The sequence below is a fragment of the Papilio xuthus genome, unplaced genomic scaffold, assembly GCF_000836235.2.
Source record: "Papilio xuthus unplaced genomic scaffold, Pxut_1.1 DF826961.1, whole genome shotgun sequence".
NCBI classification, from domain to species: domain Eukaryota; kingdom Metazoa; phylum Arthropoda; class Insecta; order Lepidoptera; family Papilionidae; genus Papilio; species Papilio xuthus.
The window spans coordinates 5,498,924-5,521,135 of NW_013531688.1; the positions used below are offsets into that span (position 1 = coordinate 5,498,924).

Consider the following 22,212-nt stretch of genomic DNA (forward strand, 5'->3'; position numbering starts at 1 on the left):
TAACAATAACATGTTCAACAATAACTTTCTCGGTCACCCGTTGTGACATTGACATTTAAACATTTGTCAAATTATAAATATCAATTTTTGTACTTTGTAGAATGATTATTCATTGTTATATTGCCCAAGTGGCTAACCGTGGGTTTCTGAGTTCAAAATAACTGTTTAAAAGATGTCGTATCTCTGCGGTATCAAAGATAATGACAGGAATGACGATATGTTTTATACAAAGATTATGGTCTCAAAAACCCAGGATAATTCAATTATATTTTTTATACGTTTCAATTGGAATAAAAAAAATGTTTTTACTTTTTATATGCTTAGTTTACTTCGGTCAAATTTTCTTGATTGCTGACTACGCTCTCTCCTGTACCTTCACTGGGTGTATCTGGTTCAAGCATATTTATCTTTGATTTCTTTAAGTAAATCAAATTTAAGAATTTTTGGCATACATAGTTTTCCATTTTTTCTTTCAAATTTATAAATTCCTCTGTGTCTGCTAAATGTTCTAAATAATCAAGTTTTATAACTTTTAATTTTGAATTAAGTGTTGTAACTTTATCTTTCAGGCTCTTGTTAATTTTTAATAACACTTCGATTAAATTTGTTTCTGAACAGGTTGTTTTCTCTTCCAAATCTAATGGTAGAAATCCCTCTATAATAATAGAAAAATCCAGTTTCTTTTTCCAGTAAAAAAAACCGTTTTTAAATTCATACCTATAGTCTGCTCTCTGTTCAGTTAAACATTGCTTTACTCTTGCATAATAAACGTCCTCTTTTAGTTGTAAGTTTTTACTAAAGCTTTTTAGTCGATCCGCACAAAATTTTCCTCTCCAAAAATTTCCCCTGGCTTTTAAATAAATGTCAAAAGAATTTACCAACCAATAAATAAGGAGATAGCAAACTCCATTTTGTGTTAATATTTTGGACACTGTAACAGTTTCACCGAAATCCATTTATTGTAATTATTTTCGATTTTTTTTAGGTTATTATAAAAATACAATACATCTTGTTAATTTTTGTCCATAAGTCAAAAATGATGTTTGAAGTTATTGACATCAAATATTTTTTTTATAATAAAATCTCTACAAAAGCAAAATACAACATGAATTTCATACTCAAATCCAAAACAGTGTCCGAATGACTTTTTACTTCTTTTACATTTTTGTACTTATTTATTCTTTGTAATTCAGTTGTCATTTTCATGTCATGTGTTGTTGGTTAAGTATTTATCTTAAAGAATATACATTATTGTGAACAATTGCAATTTTTTAATAAAGTGTTCTAGTACTGTATAAAACATTTGATATTATAGTTACCTAAATAAACCAAGAAAACAAAATGTCGTCGGACATGGAAGAAAACGCTTTGCAAGAAAATGATTCGGAAAGGGTATGTTGTTCAAAAACATTATCACAAAATTAATCATTACTATTAACAGTATGTTTTCATTTCTATATTCTGTTAAATTTCTAGATCGCAATTAAAAATGAGTTATCGTCTTTATCCTTTGAGGATCTTCAAAAACTCAAAGAAAGAATCGGTGCGAAAGTATATAAAGAAGTAGTTTTCGGCAAAAAGAATAACCCGGACACAGGGCCAAAAGTAAAAGTATTCAAAAGGGAAAACAAAAATAGACCAAGAGAAATGAGTTCAAAACGACCAGTACGAATGCTTCGCGAAACAGGAAAGGTGAAGAAACAAGAGATTCGGGATCCTAGGTATAGTATTTGAAAAAAAGTAATATATATTTAATATTTGTTATTTTGGACAAAATCACTAATTGCCTTTTATTGCTTTTAGATTCGATCCCTTGTGTGGTGAGTTTGACAAAAAAGAATTTGCAGAAAACTACAATTTCCTCTCAGATATGCGATATGAAGACATTAAGAAAATAAGGGCTGAGCTAAAGCAGACAACAGACCCGGAAAAAGTCCTGAAGCTCAAACGTTTACTGCAAAGCTTGAATGAACAGCATAAAGCTAGCAGAAAGGCTAGAGTAGAAAGAGAAAAAATAGAAAAACAGAAGAAGCATGTAGAAAAAGTATTCATGGAAGGCAAACAGCCTTATTTTAAAAATAAATGTAAGTGTATAGTACCCTCTTGTCTGTCGTTTGTGCTATTCATAGTTTCAATCATAACTGTTATATATTGAGAGAAATTTTACTTACATAACTTACTTCTACGATTGTTACATTGAATCTTCTCTGTCATAACATTTGTATTACCACAATGTGGCAATAATGATCCACTCATTACACTCATCGTTTATGAAAAAATAGACATGAATGTTCTTAAACAGTTGTTTACAAGTGTCTTTTTATTTAATATGCATATTTACTCATTCCAGCTGAACTTCGTGTTGAGACATTGGTGAATCAATATGAAGCACTAAAGAAGGAGGGCACTGGACGCATTCAACGGCATCTCAAACGTAGACAGCAAAAGATAAAGAAGCGTTCAACTAACGCTCCAGTAGGAGAAAGTTGATGATTTGATAAAATTTTATACCAAAAATGCTGGCTTTTTAATATAGGAACTTTTTAAATTTAGTTCTTCTATTCCATACTGTTTTACTGTACTATTGACCTATTATCTAGGGATGGAACCTTGAAATAGGATTTTGGCAACACAAAAAAAAGTTTGATTAATTTCAGCACATTTCTTAGAAACAACATTAAATGAAATTGTAACTTAGTTGATATAGAATAAAAATTGTTATAATTTTAAAACAAAGCAAAAAGATATAAAAAAAATCGTGTGAGTTTATTGCAGACAGTTATTAGAGGATGAATTAATTTCCAGTACAATTAATAGTCCAGGGTGCCTCCACATAGTAACTGTGAATGGTCACAACTCCCGGGTTGTCAGCTAAGTTGTAAAGACATTGTGGACCTCTGGGAACAATAGCCTGGAACAAGAATATTGCTATCAAATCTCCTACATTATTATAAGTTGCCAGTGTTAAAATTTGCAAAGAATTAAATTTATTTTCTGTATGGAATATTTATAACAATGAACGTGATGGCAACTAATTGATCAATCAACTTTTTTTAATCTGTGCCTCAGTACTTATATACGTTTAAAAATGCATTCTAAAAACCCGCCGTCGTGGGTTCGAATCCCATTCGACTATTTTAAACCATGTCTAAGCACAAGCAGGTAGCTTAGTTGGAATGGTACAAGAAATATTAGTAAATTAACAAAAAATCCGCTAATGTTTAAAAATATATATACTACTAGCTGTCGCCCGCGACTCCGTCCGCCCGGGATTAAAAATAGATATTGGCCGATTCTCAGGTTCGACACATTGTAATTTGGCACGGGCATAGTCCCAAATAACACAAAACATTTATCCCTAGCACTATTATTGAACCTGTTTTTTTTATTATTTTCGGACAGTCTCAGGCAAAAGCTAGTTTTTAATATAATTACCCCTAAATCTTATTACCTTAACTGCAGCACGATCCGGGTTTTCGAACCAATTCTTCTTAGTCCTCTTGTTGAATGCGAGTTTTCCGTGCAATATGAGACCGGTGGCGATTGTCTGCCCGGAGTGGGCGATCGGGAACCATGGCAACAACTTGTCGGATGCGCAACTCGTTGTTGGTGTCATTTTGTAATAATAGTGACGACCTATAAAGGATAGTATTATACAGTATGGATGTATTGTGTGAAAAAGCATATGCGTAAGAAGGGTTGAATTTAGATGTGATAGAGTATGGAGGAGAAGCACAAACTGTGCCGGCCATGCGTGGTGACAAGGGTAGGTTGATGATGATGAACACAAGTTATTTTCTTCAATCGAGATACTAGGAACATAGGCACTGAATGCAAATAAATATTTTAGTGTAAGTTGATAAGTAAGTGTCCACAATTCACTAGCGGTACGCGAACTTTAGTTTTCCTAAAAATATTTTTAAGAATCTTGGGTTAGTACAACGTTGGGTACAGTTTGTGATAACCTAGCGGTTCACTTGGTATTGGTTATGCTCCTTTACTTACCCATCAAAGGAAGGCAAGCTTGTCTAGTGAAGGAACTCTTTTCAAGGTCAGCGCTCTTCGCGGAGATCCGCATCAGCTTTCCATTGAAGCCCGGTAGCCACACAGCGCCCTCTCGCAGCAAAGACGAGGAGTTGGTCATCTTCATACGATCTTCTTTGCTCATGTCTAACGTTGCTGCATGCATCATAACGAAAAATGAAGTAATCGATTTTAGGTTAGGTTTACTTTCGTCTCTTTGATCGAAAATTAATTAATTACCTACTTAAAAGATACTGATTATTTTTTTTTCAAAATCAAAATTTTATATGTTAAATTAATGTATGTTTCGAAAACAAGTATTTGAGGCAGACCTTTTGAGACGAAATATTGCTGGATCGCCCAATACTTGAGTTTCGTCCCATCGGCGGTTGTCGCGGTCCATTCGACAAAGCCTTGAGTTTTCCAGTTTAATGTCGAGCCGCTGATGTCGATTTGTGCTATCTGTAAAAAATAGTTTTTGTATATTTTGAATTTTTAATCGGCGATAGAAAACATCGCAACCTGCTCAAATCTACGAAAAAGTTCAAACATATATGTGTAATCAAGCAATCCGCAGTTGACTAGCGTGGTTGACTTTTAGCTAGTGACACCTAACTTAAGATAGGCTGTTGATATGATGAGTAAAATACTTAAGGACTAATTAGATAGACTTCAAAGGACATACAGCGATTTGTATTCCAGCAACAACGCCCTCTGGATCATAAAGTGCGCACATCATGCGGTCATCCGCACAGTACATGACCAAGCTTGGCAACGGCCCAGACGGTCGGGCTGTCTTAGCCCATCCTTGGGACTTCGCCGCACTCAACGTCCGCGGGATCGGAATGAAGGCTTCCGTCCCAATGGCCATGCCGACACCAAACCTGACTGATTAATATTCAATTAAAACAAATAACATCTCTCTTCAAAATCAAACAAAACGTTTATGTTCATAAAAAATACAATCGTTCTTATGTATTATTAAGCTAATAATTTCTAAGTCCGGGATCTTTTACAACCCATCCGCTTATTACACTTTTAAAATGAGTTAGTAATCATAATCAGCAACAAACATTTATATTTTCCTTGAATTTAAGTTCGGGTCATTATAATTAATTTTGTAAGAGAAATCCTAATAAAATCGTAAATATTTTAACTCTACAATAAAGTACAAAAAAAATAATTACGTAAGTGGTAACACGAGACGCTTTTGTGAACGCTATCTTTTTTTATAGATATTATACTTTACTTTATAGATTTTATTTCATTATTACACAATGAGAGATTATTCATTTATACGAGTATAATATTTCGTTAGATTTAATGATAAAAACATTTGATTTAAATTTCACATAGATTTAAAACACATATTATCAAAATTTTATTTAATATAATACCATGTTTGTAAGACACAGGATTCTTCCCACGATTAGCTATAACTATGGGCATACAACTTTGTCGAAATATCGAGCTAAAATAGATTACTCGAGGAAAATGCGTTTCTTACAAAAATTATGTTAGGAAAGAAAAGTTTATAATTATATAACAGTATAATTTTAACAGTGGTAGAGCCTGCTTTAACATCTTCGCACGAATTGGCCCGGCTCGTCCGGTGAAATACCACGACCACACAGAAGACAGGCGTGAAGTGGAAGCAATTCCGCGTTTCGTCTGATGAGTGTGCGTCCCGGAAGCCTAATTTAGTCCTCTTTCCTTCCCAACCTCTTTCTTATAAGGAATGAACGGGAAGTGTAAGTGGACTTTTCGGATGGGAGGATGCATGTGAAGGGAAAATATTTTCTTTCTGTGCATCCCCTCCTCCGTCGATTAAAGGTAGGCAACGCAAATGCAATTGCGTATGTCTGTGGGCAACGGTCACTGCGCTATTTCAGCGATTTCAGGTTACCGCTCGCTCGTTTGCCACCTTATGATACAAAAAAAACATACTTATCCTGTAACCGTTATTAAAACTAAATCATAAAAATAAATAATCCAATATTATCATACCACGCAGTCCGCTTTCCCATGCCCCTGAAACAATAATACGTGACTGAATATTTTTTTTAAATTAATAATTGTCGAATATAAAAATTAACTACAATTTGTATGTATCAGAAGTACAGTTTTATACATAATAGTAAATAAAAGGTTAAAATTTATTAACAAACATGATAACTTACCAAATGCTCCGCAGATCAGTGCAAAAAGTATAAATAACACTTGCATTGTTGCTCGTCTCGTCTGTGTACAAAATAATTGCAGCTTTCACCTCTATATATATAAATTGCACCGATGTAATATCTTAATCAAATCCTAAATTATATCAACGATGGATTAAAATGTTAAGAGTATTATAATTATCTACTTGATACTATATCAAAAGGTGATATTCTTCCGTAGTAGGGGTCTACGCAATGCCACGAATGGTTTAGGTGAAACTTACTCGCTAAAAAAAACCCAACAACCATAATGCCTTATTTTAATAATGTAATTGAACCTCTTAATAACTAAGTTATTATCGGTTCACATCGCTCATTTCCTTTGGTCCCTATAAGCGTGAGCTTAGTGATACGGAGGTGGTGGATCGAAATCCGTAATGTCGACAACCACAAGTCTTTAGCTCAGTCGTTATGGTTTCTTTCTAGCAACCGTAACAACTGATTTTTGAGATTTTGATGTTTGAGATTTCAACTGAGGTTATAGTATTTATTAGGTTTATCCATTTTTTTATTAAAAAAAGTAATACGGCACTTCGCTTGTCTTCTGTGAGACTGTGGTATTGCAACATTCAACAGACGAAAAAAAGCGTCGGCAGGGAAAAAGCAATTAGGTTTAATTTGATACGAACATTGTCCAAATTGGCAGTAGACTAAATAGATAATGACTATTAAGAACTTTTGCCTTTTCATGTAAAATATGGATAGCCGAACATCAACTAGCATGTTCAACGTCACCGACATTCCAGGCAAGTTAATTTTATTGCGGATTGCAGTGGCACGTAACGTGTTAAGAGACAATTAGTGATTAACTTCAGGAGTCGCCATTAAAGCCAGTTTGTGGTTAAGAAGAAAAAATCCGAATCATAGACAATAATAATGAAGGATTAAAACAATTATCAATTTCATTAAAATAATTTAATTTCTTTAAGAATGTAACAATTTATAGTTTGCAACATTGATTTGAGATTATTTGTTTTCTAGACAACCGATGAACCAGGGCGCGTCTACGTAGTAGATGTGCATGGTGACGATGCCTGGGCTGTCAGCCATGTTGTACAGGCACTGTGGACCATGTGGAACGATAGCCTGGAACAAAAACATAAGGATGAGGTAAAAGTCTTCAAGAATGTACTGCCTATGTTAACAAATCGCAACTTAAGAGTCATAACAGTCGATAAATCCGTTAATCTTTAAAACGTAGGTTAATATATAACATTTTAGAACTTGGATCCCATTGTTGAATGAACATTCTAGAAGCGTTTTAGTGTGTCTATTTAAGATAGATTAGTTTAACAATTCATTTGACAATTCACTAGAGATGGGTTGAATAAAATCGGTTATGTAAATTTTCAATTTTCGATGGTTGTTTTTTTATAGAAATTGTAATCGAAAATATCGTGACTATTGTTTTTGATTTACAATGTAAATCAAATTGTTTCTTTCTATGCCAACTTTGTTCTTCAAAACTACGTAGAAAAATAAAATATTAAACCAAAGATTGAGGTGTTGAGAAATTAAAAGAACTTTTTTTTAGTGTATTTTTCTAGTTAATTGCGTGAGACATAGCTAAATAACAAATTCAAAAAGTAATAAAATACGTAAGTTACAGTATTTATTTGTTTGATTAATATTATCATAAGACCGATTATCGATAGTTCATACCGTTACGACACTATGACAACCGTCCAAAAAGTACAACATTAATCCTCATACAAAATTAATTCGACATTTTATAGGCGTCACTAGTCAAACTAATCAATCTTAAATAGACATACTATATTGAACGTTACTCTATTTATTTATTTTTTTAAATTACCATAACTGCCAGTTTTCCTGGATTCTCGAACCAATTCTTCTTAGTTCTCTGATTAAGGGCCAGTTTTCCGTGCATTATGAGACCCGTGGCGATCGTCTCTCCGGAGTGGCCGATAGGGAACCAGGGGTATAGTTGATCCGATGCACAACTTGCGTTTTCAGTCATATTGTAGTAATAGTGACGGCCTGAGACAAAAAAAACAATAAGTAAAATTAGACTTCTAGAGAAATATAAAATCGGCCATGGTAGAAATCTAGTGAGACCTTAGTCTAGTTAACTGTGTATCTTGATTTAGATATTCGTGTACTAGAATTTCTTATGTTGCTTTTGATAATTTAACAAGTATAGTGTTTAATTTGTTAATTGTGTTATACATTACATGAAAGAAAAGAAGATAATTCCAACATTTTATTTAACAGTGGTAGAGCCCGCTTTAACATCTTCGCACGAATTGGCCCGGCACGCCCGGTGAAATACCACGACCACACAGAAGACAGGCGTCAAGTGGAAGCAATTCCGCGTTTCGTCTGATGAGTGTGCGTCCCGGAGGCCTAATTTAGTCCTCTTTTCCTTCCCACCCTTTTTCTTATAAGAAAAGGATGGAAAGTGGAAGTGGACTTTCCGGGTGAGAGGATGCATTGAAAGGGAAGATATTTTCTTACTATGCACCCTCTCCTCCGTCGATTATATCTTATGGGCAACGGTCACTTCACTATTTCAGCGATTTCAGGTGGCCTCTCGCTCGTTTGCCACCTTATGATATAAAAAAAATTGTTTGAGAGCAAATGAAAAGAAGTTATAAACCTTTTCGTTGTACAACGTGCTAGCATTTACGAGTCTGGTATAAATAAAATGGAAGTTATTACCCATCCAAGGAATACAAGATTGACGTGTGAATCCGCTTCCTTCTATTTCATCAGCCTTGGCAGATATTCTCATCAATTGATTGTTGAAGCCAGTCACCCAAACAGCGCCTTCACGGAGCAGTTCCTTCGATTTAGTGATCTTAATACGTTCTTCTTTGGGCAAATCTAATGTGTCTGTGAAAAACAGTTTCACCTTTATTGTTACGTGAAAATCCTGACTTCATCTTTGCTGTCAGTCAGTGTCAGTCGGTAATAATCTGAAATAAGTATTCAGTATCAAACCTTGGGAGACGAAGTATTGCTGAATAGCCCAGAACTTCAAAGTCTCTCCATCAGCAGTTGTCGCAGTCCATTCAACGAAGCCTTGAGTTTTCCAATCCAATGTTGACCCGCTGATGTCATCTTGGGCTATCTGTAAGGTTTCAAGTTCTCATGAATATAAAAAAAATCAGGGCAATGGTTAATCTCGCTCTAACTAATTGCGTCTTAACTAGAGATTTTATAAAACTAGTACTCTAAAGTTTTTTAGTTATGAGATAGCAATTGTTATCTCCTTTTCCTTACAGAGAGTCGGCTGTTATGGCTGACTCTTTCATTAATTTCTGCCAGCTTCCATATTTGACTTAATCCCGAATTCTCAGTGGAATGATACGATTAGGCATACTTACGGCGATTTGCAATCCTGCAATGACACCCTCTTGGTCATAGAGGGCGCACATCATGCGGTCGGGCGCGCAGTACATAACAAGGGAAGGCAGGCGGCCAGGCGGGCGGACGGTTTGCGTCCAGCCCTCCGACACCACCTCATCTACAGTGCGAGCGATCGGGATGAAGAAGTCACTCCCAATGCCCAAACCAACGTCGAACCTCACTATAATATAACACAAAGTAGGGTTAGAATAGATGAATAGTTTTTAATTTAGCTCTACATATACTTGTAAATATTTCTATTATATTATATAAAAAAAAGAAAAAAGTAAGCTAATAGTCAAATAAAAATTTACATCTGATGTGATTATTATTGAATTATTGTTACTTTATTATAATACTAGCTGTCGCCCGCGACTCCGTCCGCGCGGAATTAAAAACAAACCAAAGAAGTAGCCATGTGTTCTTCCAGACTATGCTCTACATCTATGCCAAATTATATCGAGATCCATGCAGCCGTTCCGGAGACACCTTCAAACATCCATCCATTCATCTAAACATTCGCATTTATATAATAACATTAGTAAGATTAGTCAGAAGTAAGTTCTAATTAAATCTTACCTCGTAGTCCGCTCTCCCATGCTCCTGAAAAAAGAGTATAATCATGAAAAATAAAATGATAAATTTAATATAAAATTAATTATTTCCAATTCAATGTAATTACTTTAAGATAAAATTCCTCCGCTGCCTCTACGGTGATAAACAAAATATTCATTGCATAATGCAGTACAAGGCTTATATTAGTTTATTTAGTAACTTACCTAAAGTACTGCAAACCAAAGCTAGGATTATGACTAATTGTTTCATCGTCGTATCTTCAAATCACAGCAAGAAATAAAAGAAATAATTGATTCACCCGATATATAATAGTTAACCATAATCAAAGATCCACGAAATTATAAAAATAAGATAAGATAATATAAGAAAGATTTATTTAAAGATTGCAAGAAATATTTTATAAGGATAACGTTATAATCGACAGAGTGTCGATTGCTCAGGGGTAAAGCACTTGACTTGCAATCTGCAGGTCCTGGGTTCCAATCCCACCATGTACCAATGTGTTTTTCGATTTCCGATTTACATATGTACATTTATTCAACGTTCTTACGGCGAAGGAAAACATCGTGATGCAACCTGCACATATCTGAGAAGAAATTCAAAGATATGTGTGAAGACAACCAACCCGCACTTGGCCAGCGTGGTTGACTATGGCCTAATCACCCTTAACTTAGGGTAGGCTCGAGCCCCTCGGTGGGGACGTATCGTAAGCTGATGATGATAATGATGATAATATAATTTTGCTTACCCAGTCACTATGGAAATACAAACATTATAAATGCGAGAGTTTGGATGGATGTAGAACATAGTCTTGAAGAACACATAGGCTACGTTCTAAGTTTCTTTTGCACAAAACAACGTAGGGTACTTCGTAACGGGCAATAGCTAGTAGGTATTAGATAATGTACTTAGAGAGATAATAGAAATGATACATGGCTATTATTTTTTTGAATCTTTCCGTGTTATCATCATAAATTGTTATCTTATATCTATACGTCTATGCATATTAATACAATTGGAATAAAAATAATCATATTTCTTACATATTATGTATTAAGTAGTATAAAATATATGTCTATCTGTCTGTATGTCTGTCAGCAAGGCCGCGTTTGTTCCGAATAATCTCTAGAACAACTAGACCGATTTTAACGGCACTTGAACGGGACGGTAACTGATGCACGCATGCATGTTATAGGCTAATTTTTTCTATTTTGCGATGACTACTAAAGACATCATGTTGGCGAAATGTTTTATTTTCGGTATTACACAACACCAATATATGGTACAATAAAAATAAAATTTGAGCATATTGTTTACAAAAACCAGTTTATTAAACAAAAAGTAGGTATGTAAACTTTGATTATTTACAAATGATGGATAGTAAGTAATGTGCCAAATTATCAAAATATGGCGTTCAGAAGATATTATAAAATCAGCCAAAAACATTCTTCACTTCATCAACAATTTTGTTGGCGTATTTAGCACTGTTCATCATCAATCGCGCGACAACGCCTGGTTTTTTTATTGAATCACCGTCTCTGAAAATTAAAATTTAGGATGTATTAATTGCTCTCTACTATAATATACTAGTTTTTGCCCGCGTCTGCGTCGGCGCGGAATTAGAAAAAATACTTAATAAGTAGCCTATGCGATCTTGCCGACTCTATCCAAATATTCAAACTTTCGCAATTATAATATGTTCAGTAACGATAAGTAAGATCGCTTGTGCTAATGTAGAGCCTAATAAAAAAGGAAAGACTGCCAAAAAACCCACGTTAAAGAAGCTATAGGCGGACACATTCCAGACAGACCGATAAAAATAATCCGTATATGCAAATTATTGATGCATACGACAACTTTTTTTTTATAGCATAAGGTGGCAAACGAGCGAGCGGCCACTCGAAATCGCTGAAATAGCGAAGTGACCGTTGCCCATAGACATAAGCAATTGCATATGCGTATGTCTATGGGCAACGGACCTTCCACCTCGGAGTTCCATCTACCTTTAATCGACGGAGGAGAAGATGCACAGAACGAAAATTGTTTCCCTTCCCATGCATACTCTCATCCGGAAAATCCATTTCCACTTCCCATCCTTTCCTTATAAGGAAAAGCGTGGGAAGGGAAAGAGGAATAAATTAGGCCTCCGGGACGCACACTCATCAGACTGTACTTGGAATAGCTTCCACTTGACGCCTGTCTTCTGTGTGGTCGTGGTATTTCACCGGACGAGCCGGGCCAATTCGTGCGAAGATGTTAAAGCGGGCTCTACCACTGTTAAAAACTAAATACCACTAACTTCAGGCTATAATTCTTTATTTTATTCCCCACAGTCGCGGGTGACGGCTAGTATTCAAATATAAATTGTAAAAAAAATATAAATATCTTATCTACAAGCGGTAACTAAGCCTATATTTGATATCTATTTAAAATTTTATCCTATTATAGAAAATTTTATCATCATTTCAATTCAAATTAATATGATGATTGTTAACTTACTTGCACTTGATAGTCCACGGCTTATCGATGAAATAAATATGTAATGATATAACTCCGTACTTATCAACATTGTCGTAAAGACATTGCGGTGCTAATGGGATGGTTATCTGAAACAAATTTCGAATTATTTTATAACAATTTTTTAAAAGGTGTGGTAACATTATAACTTCTCCCTTGAATTCTAGACGACTTAGGTAATCCAAATGTACTTTTGTATAATTTATTTTGTGTAATCTGTAAAATCTGTCAACCCTAACTTGGGTAGGCTCCGAGCCCCTCGGTGTGGACGTATAGTGAGCTGATGATGATGAATCTGTAAAAGCCCAATTATAGTAAGAATTTCCTAAATCCGTTTCTAAAAATTTACCCAAACCTCTCTGTTACCTTAATAATGCCACCATAAATGTTTAAAATTCAAACATTCTGTCCTGTTTTCTTCAATTCCAACTAACATTAATACATATTTGGTTAACTTTTCTTAAAGTAAAATGATTAAACTTAATACCGGTGCGCTATCCTTCGGAACTTTCTCGAACCAGTCAGGATTTTGTTTGGGTATTCTTCCAATGACCTGGAAGCCGACGACGGCTAGGTCTGTGTCTGTAGTCGTTGCGAACCAGGGGAACAGATCCTCGCACTTCAAATCCGGTGTCATATTATAGTGATAGTGGATACCTAGAAGACGAAAAAATTAATCAAGTTTTGTTTTCATCTTTTAAAATATTTTTCAAATTAAAATATCTGACCCATGTTAGGTATGCAGTTTTGTTTCTTCCACGAGGTGGTGTTAAGTTCACCCTCTGTGCTTGGTATCCTCATGAGGCGGTTGTCGGGGCCGGCTACCCATACGCCGCCATCTTGGAGCGTCGCACCGTTCTCTATAGTTGGCCCGGCGCCTGCCTTCAATGATTCTGCAATTTATATAAACGACTTTAACAACAACGTAACAATATGAAGATACTTTAGCCAGGAAAAAGAAACTGAATACACTAAGTACAACGTTTTCATTGTAATGCGACAAATTGTTGAGGCCTCTTTAGCTCTGCGGCGGCTGGAATGGTGTGGATGAAATTTGTTAGTTTGTTTTATCCTTCGTTGAGAAATTCCAGTCCAGCGTTTTAGTCTAGTTCTAACGGCTTTATTGGTATGAAATGTGATCGTGGTTTCTGGTAATTATTTACCTTCGGAGACGTAGAATTGTGTAGCAGTCCAGTACTCCTTCTCTGGTTCCCCATGTGAGGCTTTCGCAACCCATTTCACAAATTTTTTCTCCGGTACCCAGAATGGAGGATATTCGTAGCCTTCAACTGGTATCTGTAATTAAAGTATCAACGGATCCTAAGAGTAACAATAAGGATAAAGGTTTAACAATTTTATTGTCTACTAGCAGTTTAGTAAGACATGTATTTTCTACTTCCAGATGGTATTTTAATATCTTATATCTAGTGAGAATGTGATTGGATACCGTAATCGTATGAACATTAAAAGACTCAGTCGGGATTCAAAATTTCATTAATTCATTTGTTTTTCTTTTTTATTATTCTTAAAGGTTCCAGATGTCCTCGGTCCTCGACCCTCGCGCGCGCAATTCAAGATAAATTAGATAAACGTCTCGCTGCAGCGCGACGACAGCGGTCAATTGGTCCGCCGTCCGCGATGAATACTTTGTCATCTAATAACATTACTTATACTTTTGATTGTGCAACGGAGAAAATTCCATCCATCACGGAATGTTTTTTTAATAGCTAATCTTTCTCGTTCAATGTAAAAACAACGCAATGTAACGAGACCAAATACTAGAATAAATAATAAAATATCAACTTTAACAGTGGTACAGCCTGCTTTAACATCTTCGCACGAATTGGCCCGTCTCGCCCGGTGAAGGACCAAGACCACACAGAAGACAGGCGTGAAGTGGAAGCAATTCCGCGTTTCGTCTGATGAGTGTGCGTCCCGGAGGCCGTATAAGTCCTCTTTCCCTTGCCACCCTCTTTCTTATAAGGAAAGGATGGCAAATGGAAGTGGACTTTCCGGATGAGATGATGCATGGAAAGTGAAAGCATTTTCTTTCTGTGCATACTCTCCTCCGTCGATTAAAGGTAGGCAACGCATATGCAATTGCGTATGTCTATGGGCAACGGTCACCTCGCTATGTCAGCGATTTCAGGTGGCAGGTCGCTCGTTCGCCACCTTCTGATATAAAAAAAAACTGCACAAGAAACGAAGGATGGCAGGATTACGTCAAATGGGTTTCGTGAATCTCTTTGTTATGGCTTTGATCCTTCAAGAAAAGAACATACACCCCTAAAGTTAGACTACGAGGAACAGTTGACGTGTCTTTTAGTGTTGTTGTGAAGCGAGAAGTAGATTATTTTATATATTCTTTACTCACAGCAACTTGTAGTCCTGCTATGAACCCAGCAGTGTCGTACAACGGGCAAACATTCTTGCCTGTGGAGCAGTACATGCGAAGCTCAGGTAATGGTCCCGGAGGTCGTTCGGTTCGTCGCCAACCTTTCGCCTCAGCATCGCTTACAACGCGCGGCAGACTGAAGAAGTACTCTTTATCCGCTAGTGCATCTGACCAGCCGAATTTCACTAAAAACACAAAAGAACTTAACTAAATAATACCCGATTGGTACCTCAAGCGCGTCATTTCAGGTTATGACGTGGCAAAACGTGTAAACTCTTTGTATTTTGTGACAAATTATTTTTATATTTTTAAGTATAGTGAGAATTGTTTGAAATTGCAAAGTAACGGTTTAAACCATTCTTTTAAATTAATGTATTCTGTAGATTGGAGCTCAGGGGACAGTCGGTGGCTTAATCTGCAGGTTCTGGGTCCGAATTCCATATACCAATGTGTTTTCGATTTATGTACATATGTACATATATCCGACATTCTTAAAGTGAAGGATATCGTGATGTAACCTGCACGTATCTGAGAAGAAATTCAAAGATATGTGTCGTGTCAGTCCTCACTGGGCCAGCGTGATTGTCTAAGGACTAGTTACCGCTAATTTAGGTTAGACTCCAAGCCCCCCCGTAAGGACTTATAGTGAGCTGATAATTAATCTGTAGATTACATGAAATAAATGTTTATAACAAAAAATTTAGTTAAACGCGTTTAGTTCCGTATTTCATTGTTGACGAATAACCAATTAAAATTAACAAGGTTGATGAAAAAACGGCGTAGTTTTACAGTTCCGCGCGCACTCAAACTGGCCACTGCGGATCTGGTTACGATAATAACGTACTTTTATGTTGCTGCATAATATGTTTTAGCACATAAAAACACAATAAAATGTGATAATTGACTTTTCAAAATTATACAAGTAAAAATAAATTTAAAACAATTTGATATTCTTTCTCGTATTTTGTACGATATCAATGGATCTATGGAAAAATATCTCTTATAGGGGAGCTCTTCATCATATGCTGTATTAGAAAACTTATCGCAACTTTATTAAAGTTACTATTAGTTAATATTACGATTGTTTAAATAGAAATATTGAAAAATAATTTACCTCGATATCCGTCATATTGTAAACCTGAAAGAAAGATTATTAAAATTAGTAAAATGTAATTGCATCATTCCAATTAAACATTATAACATCTTTGTCGTGTAAATTACTAAATTTTCATCTAGTTTGATGAGGCAAGCTATTCTTGTATACAGGTCTAAAAATTCATTACTGGTATTCCAAATATAACAATATTCATACACAATTAAAATACTTTACGATTAAAAAACTTGCCAGTTAAATAAAATCTGAAAGCCATTTAAAATAGAAGAAATAAAGACACAATACAAAAGAAAACGTTGGAGAGGCTTTCCATGAAGGAGTATATATTTTTTTAATCTGTCTGAGAATAAAATGCGTTCGTAGTCGATTCTTATCGGATTGTTTTAAATAATAAAAACAAAATGACCATATATATAAAAGCGAAAGAACAGGTGCTTAAAATGAATAGGTATTTTGATGATAACTCTGTAGTCTTCTAAGGGCTGCTGTAAGTATCGTCACCGCTGCTGCCAACAGCTGCAGAGGGCTTCAAGATGTCCGTGTATGGTAACCTTGGATTTTAATTTGATCCTTGGAATTGAAATTAGCATAACTTTGGTAAATGTAGTAGTAATATGACATGTCAACCTAGACAGAAATAGGTGTCCAACGTCATGATCGTCGACAGCCGCTTATCTGGGTGCTACTATTAACCCTTATGTTAATTTTTTTATAGTATACCATACATATCACTATAATATAATTTTTAACTTAGTTTTATTAAACTTATTTTTGCCTTTGCGTATTTTTTGCTTTTCTTCAAAGAAAAAATCTTACCACATTAAAGGTTAATATCTTCTTATTTGAAGTAGTTTATATATCTATTTAACATTTTTTGATTCTCTCAGCCGCTCCCTCCCCTTTTGTTTTGGCCATAGAGAAAAGTTTTACTTTTGACAGTAGAAATAGAATAAATAGGAATAAAATCGATATAAATTTGAAAATAATTGAAGAGCGTAGAATGACCTTGAATAAAGTCATTGCTACTTTAGTAATTAATGATTCTACCCAAATGTTTTGGAAACCGGCTTATAAATAACGTATATCTTTATATATACGAGTATATAATTCTTCAGTGAGTGTGTATGTCACTGAACTTCTCTCAAACGACTGGACCGATTTTGATGAAATTTTTTGTGTGTGTTCAAGGGGATCTGGGAATGGTTTAGATTCACAATTTTCATCAAATATTAACTTCATATTAATTTATTCAAATTAAAGACGTGTAGACACGACAACGTCTGTCGGGTCGGCTAGTTAAACTATAGTTCGATTAAGTTTCAAGATAGATTGAGCAGAACAGTAATTAAAACAATAATAAAACAATCAAATAGCAATATATCTCATCGTAATATTGTTTATAACGTGGTGACCTTAATTATCTTTAGAGTTGGAGAAATAAGAATATGACAGACCTGCTATCAAAAAAAAAATGATATAAATTAAAATTTAAAACTCTACATGGAGCGTTTGGAGCACAAAAGTGAGGCATAGCATGGCGTAAATCCAGATTTTTGTGGTTAATTTTCAAAGTGTCATCAACATCAACCTATCCTTATCGTCACGGAGGGTCGGCACAGTATTTACTACTCCTCCATACATCTCTATCAGCCATCATATCTTCTTCACATAATCCATCCGTACTGTCTTTGGTCTTCCTCTACCTTTGTAGCCATCCATATTATACATTATAATATTAACATATTAAAGTAAAACGAATACAATCACTTTTCTTATGTTTATTTTTTATTTCTTAGTTTATAGTAAGTTTAATAAAATCATTAGTCGTGACATTTTTAAAACAATAATTACTAATTTGACGACAACAGTAAAATACAATTTTGTTTTTGTTAATTTTTTTGGGTTCTTATTTGTTTGAAATAAACGTAATATTAAAAAGGTAAGTTTTACTTCATTTTAATGATAATATTTCGTAACTTGTCTTACGATTAAACGTCAAACGTTTAAATAAAATATTTGGTTATTATAACCTAACTAAAGATGCTTAGAAAAATATAAAACTTATCTAAATTCACAAAAAAATCTCCGTTTTAATATTGAAAAAGGGTTCAAAAAATTACATATAAAATTAAGATAATAATAAAATGTCTAGTAAAGTAGTTAAAACATACCAGTCGCTAAAGACGCAATCCCCAATAGGGCAAATGCAAACTTCATCGTAACGAGGGAACTTTGCCAGTATGCGCGCGAGAGCGTCGTAACTCGTAACCAACTCGACTGATTCCCGCGCTCCTTGCTAACTATTATAAGTTGATTTTAGGCTTCCTACACACTTATTATTCTTGTTATTAATTATTTGTGAGCAGAAATTTTAATCTGTATGCATTTTTTAAGACTTTTCCTCTTGATCACTATTATAAGAAAATTCCAAACGTCTGAACTGAAATGTTTCTTGTAGTAAAAAAGCTGGCATAAAAATATGATAAATAGTACATTTATTAACTAACTTTGCATAATTACATATAGCTTAAGACTTTTTAAGGACATTTCCAAAAAATTGACCGACATCACAGGGGACCGAAAAGCTGGCAACTACCTCGGTCAAAGAATTAGTTTAGCTGTCCAAAGGGGGAACGCTGCCAGTATCTTCGAAACCTTGCCTAAAGTGACTCCTTTTAATAACATATTTTAGTGAATTATTCGTTTTTTTATTACATGTTAAAATATGAAGTAAATGCATTGCGTTTTGATTATATTAATATGAAGGATTTTCGTTAAAATTATTTTTGTATATATACGCCCCTTATTGCAACTTTCAATGTATGATGTAAACTAAGGTTTAAACGGAAGCAAGCGACGTTTTTTAATCGTTAACCTCAAATAAAAAAAAAACGTTGGCATACATTGATAAACATTTATTGCATGACGGCTATACGCAGAGTAAATTCCTCGAAAGTCAGTACTTAAATATAAACCTTACCATATCATCTATTCCAGACTTTCACTTCGTCCTTTAAGACTTTACTGATTGTATTTAAACGAAACATATTGTCAACTATCTCTGTTTTCTCAAAAAGAAAGGACGACAAATGTTTCGCAAATGTCCGTACGCAGTTAGCCTTATATCACAAAAGATGTCTGAACATCATTTTAAATTATGGTCTACACATTTCTTAAAACACAATATCCTCTTTTTAGTATTTTGATGTTACTCGTTGTATCTTTTTGTATTTAGGCATTTTAGTTTGGGACCATCAATCTTCCTTTTATAGTGTAAAACAAGGCAGCGTTTTTATAACCATAAATAACAATAATGATTGTCGTTATATGTAGCTATGAAGATGAAATTGACAATAAAAGCGGCCACAAACAATATTATTTTTTTATTTGTTTACCCATCTATTTATTAATAACCAAATAAAATAATAAATAAATTATTAGAATGCAGAATTTTAAGCATAAATATTCTCTTTGACTTGAAAAATAAAATAGCAAAAAATTGATTTAAAATGTTCTTGACGTGGCGTCGCACAGGCGTTGTGTTTTTAACGACTTGGCGTACGTCCTAAAGAAAAGCGATAGAACTTTGATTTTTATCAAAAACAATATACTTTAGACGCAGTAAATTCTATTTCTACGATGAAAAATGAAAAAGATTTGGTGTGCATGATTGAATAGGTACCGTCCGATTGTTAGAGTCAAAAAAATGTTAAAATAGGTCACGACACTTTGACTTCTACATCACCTAATGACTAGTTAAAGAGGTCGATTGTTTCCAGCGTTGGCTTTTTCCTATTTTGTTATTTACACCTAGCTTAAGGTCCGCGTCCTTCAGTGAAGATAATAAAGTAAACATACACAAGAATTTTGAAACATTTGTTCAAATATCTATTAAATGCCTGTCTTTAGATAACTGAATCGCTTTGGCCGTGAATAATCTGACACAGAATATGATATAACCTTAAAAGACGTAATATATGTTTAAATAACCTAGATTTCATTACTACACGGATATCCACTGTTTTCACACACATACTCGTTGTAAAAATAGAGATAAAAATGAATTGTACGGATGTCTAAAGCAAGGAAAGCGAAGCTAAGATACAAGTAAGGTTGCTAGCTCGCCAAACCTAATAGCCGGACAAACCAGCCAGTTTAGTGTAGAAAGGCCGGACACCCTACATTATTGAGATCAAGGTCGTTTGCGAAATGTAAAGCCTAACAAAAGCCGTCAACCCGGATACCGTTTATTTTGGCCGGACACGCAATCAAAAAGCCTACCTATGACCGGATCTATCCGGACGCCTCGCAACGCTAGGTACAAGGATGATAATTATCAAGTAAGGTGAAATAGTAAACAAACAAATGTTACTTAAATTAATACTTCAATTTTGACCAGGAGTAAAATTATATCAGAAAGTTGATACGAGAGTTTAACAGTTAATTTCCTCAAATATTTTAGAATACGAATTCCAGCGTAACTAGTAAATCAGTTACAAAATGCTCTGACGCATTTTAAACTTCATTGCCGTAAGGTAATTTCATAACGAATACTGTTAAGTTGCCAATAGCATTGACGACCCTCGGCAAATCCCAAACGTCACTGGCAGCTTGGCACAGACACGGACGATGGGGAAACCACAGAGTATAACAATAGACAACTTTGTTATATTGCTCAAAGAAAACAAGTTACAGACTAACCTTTCAGTACAAAGAAGGTTGAAATTCCCGTTTACATCCTTACATACGTTTCGTTTGTTACAAAATCTAGTTGACATACTTTATAGTAAATATCTGATCAAATGGCATAGAACATTACATAATACTAACAAACGAAAGGTTGGCTCTGTCCCCGTGCCAAAGAGGATTTGCTTTGTCTTTGCGAAACATGCTCAAAGGATAAAGTCGTTTCATATTTTATCTGTACTCGTAGATACGAGCACAGACAAAATATTAAGAATAACATTATTAGCATTTTATAAGATTATAAAATGCTAAAAATGTTATTCTTAATTTATAACAAGCTTTATTTATTCTGTACTATTTAATGAAAATGCTTACAGCACGCTTACTTTTGTTCAAAAAGTCAATTTCTAATAAGGTATCTCTGTACTCCTGTATCTCCCTATTTTTGTCCTTTGTAGTGTTTTGTTTGAAAATATAAAAATATGTTTTTATAAAGATGTTAGGGTAATGGAAACCCACGGTTAGTTTAAATCTACGAAATTGAAACGTTTTAGGTTATATTTGTGTTTTAAATTTATTGATTTTCAATGAATTACTTAATAACGATTCACGTTTTCAAAGATGTATATTAGTTATATTCAGAAAACTAATTGTAAACTTTTAATATGTATTTCACTTGAATAACGATACAATCTAATAAAGTATCTCGAAGTTATTGAAGTGGGCCGCTATCGATTGTTGGAGGCTGCAAGATTGATGGCACTAAGCCGGATCCTGTTCCCGCTCCCAATCTGTCAAAGTCATCCGCCAGCTTATCCTGTTGACAAGTTTTTGCTAATCCAAACTAATATAGCAAATTGTCAATGCGAGATATTGATTCAACAGATCATCGAGTTAACATGAACACGTATAGAAATAGATAGATATGTATAAAGGATCTAAAAAGACTCTGCTATCGCAAAAGAACTCTTCTAAAAGAAAAGGTACCTACAACTTGAATATCTGATATTGTTTTCTAAATTAACGAGTTTAAAAATAAACTAGATTTACCTATAGACGTTATTTTAATCATCATCATCATTGTCAGCTTGAATTCGTCCACTGCTGTACGTTTGCTTCCGCCCATCGATTGCGACAATGCCCAGTAATGTGCCGCATCCAATGCACTCCCGCAACCTTGACCACGTCATAGATTTTAATACAAAACACAAAAAACAACAGGGTAACTTATTGAAAAAGATTTTACATCGTTGACATGTGTTATCCGACTTTTGTCTAAATGAATCTACAAATTAATTAATCTACCGACC

The 22,212-nt window shown here is 34.6% G+C and overlaps 4 protein-coding genes across 4 annotated transcripts; 1 reads left to right on the forward strand and 3 right to left on the reverse strand.

Moving 5' to 3' along the window:
• Positions 1 to 1,188: 1,188 nt before the first annotated feature.
• LOC106120099 (ribosomal RNA processing protein 36 homolog) lies at positions 1,189 to 2,564 on the forward strand. The gene is made up of 4 exons (XM_013315301.1): positions 1,189 to 1,392; positions 1,477 to 1,721; positions 1,804 to 2,084; positions 2,351 to 2,564. Exons 1-4 carry the CDS (start codon positions 1,342 to 1,344, stop codon positions 2,488 to 2,490), a joined length of 717 nt encoding a protein of 238 aa, XP_013170755.1. The 5' UTR covers positions 1,189 to 1,341; the 3' UTR covers positions 2,491 to 2,564.
• A 184-nt stretch (positions 2,565 to 2,748) lies between these two features.
• LOC106120014 (uncharacterized) lies at positions 2,749 to 6,288 on the reverse strand. Its single transcript, XM_013315168.1, has 7 exons — positions 6,204 to 6,288; positions 6,031 to 6,054; positions 4,709 to 4,911; positions 4,356 to 4,485; positions 4,006 to 4,179; positions 3,452 to 3,636; positions 2,749 to 2,911 (listed from the first exon to the last, which is right to left on the reverse strand). Exons 1-7 carry the CDS (start codon positions 6,247 to 6,249, stop codon positions 2,795 to 2,797), a joined length of 879 nt encoding a protein of 292 aa, XP_013170622.1. The 5' UTR covers positions 6,250 to 6,288; the 3' UTR covers positions 2,749 to 2,794.
• Positions 6,289 to 7,142: 854 nt separating this feature from the next.
• Positions 7,143 to 10,498, reverse strand: LOC106120359 (uncharacterized). Its single transcript, XM_013315683.1, has 7 exons — positions 10,394 to 10,498; positions 10,194 to 10,217; positions 9,593 to 9,795; positions 9,207 to 9,336; positions 8,925 to 9,098; positions 8,059 to 8,243; positions 7,143 to 7,328 (listed from the first exon to the last, which is right to left on the reverse strand). Exons 1-7 carry the CDS (start codon positions 10,437 to 10,439, stop codon positions 7,209 to 7,211), a joined length of 882 nt encoding a protein of 293 aa, XP_013171137.1. The 5' UTR covers positions 10,440 to 10,498; the 3' UTR covers positions 7,143 to 7,208.
• A 999-nt stretch (positions 10,499 to 11,497) lies between these two features.
• Positions 11,498 to 18,495, reverse strand: LOC106120358 (uncharacterized). Its single transcript, XM_013315682.1, has 8 exons — positions 18,388 to 18,495; positions 16,217 to 16,240; positions 15,082 to 15,287; positions 13,871 to 14,003; positions 13,436 to 13,600; positions 13,195 to 13,364; positions 12,690 to 12,796; positions 11,498 to 11,728 (listed from the first exon to the last, which is right to left on the reverse strand). Exons 1-8 carry the CDS (start codon positions 18,431 to 18,433, stop codon positions 11,623 to 11,625), a joined length of 957 nt encoding a protein of 318 aa, XP_013171136.1. The 5' UTR covers positions 18,434 to 18,495; the 3' UTR covers positions 11,498 to 11,622.
• Between the last annotated feature and the right edge of the window lie 3,717 nt (positions 18,496 to 22,212).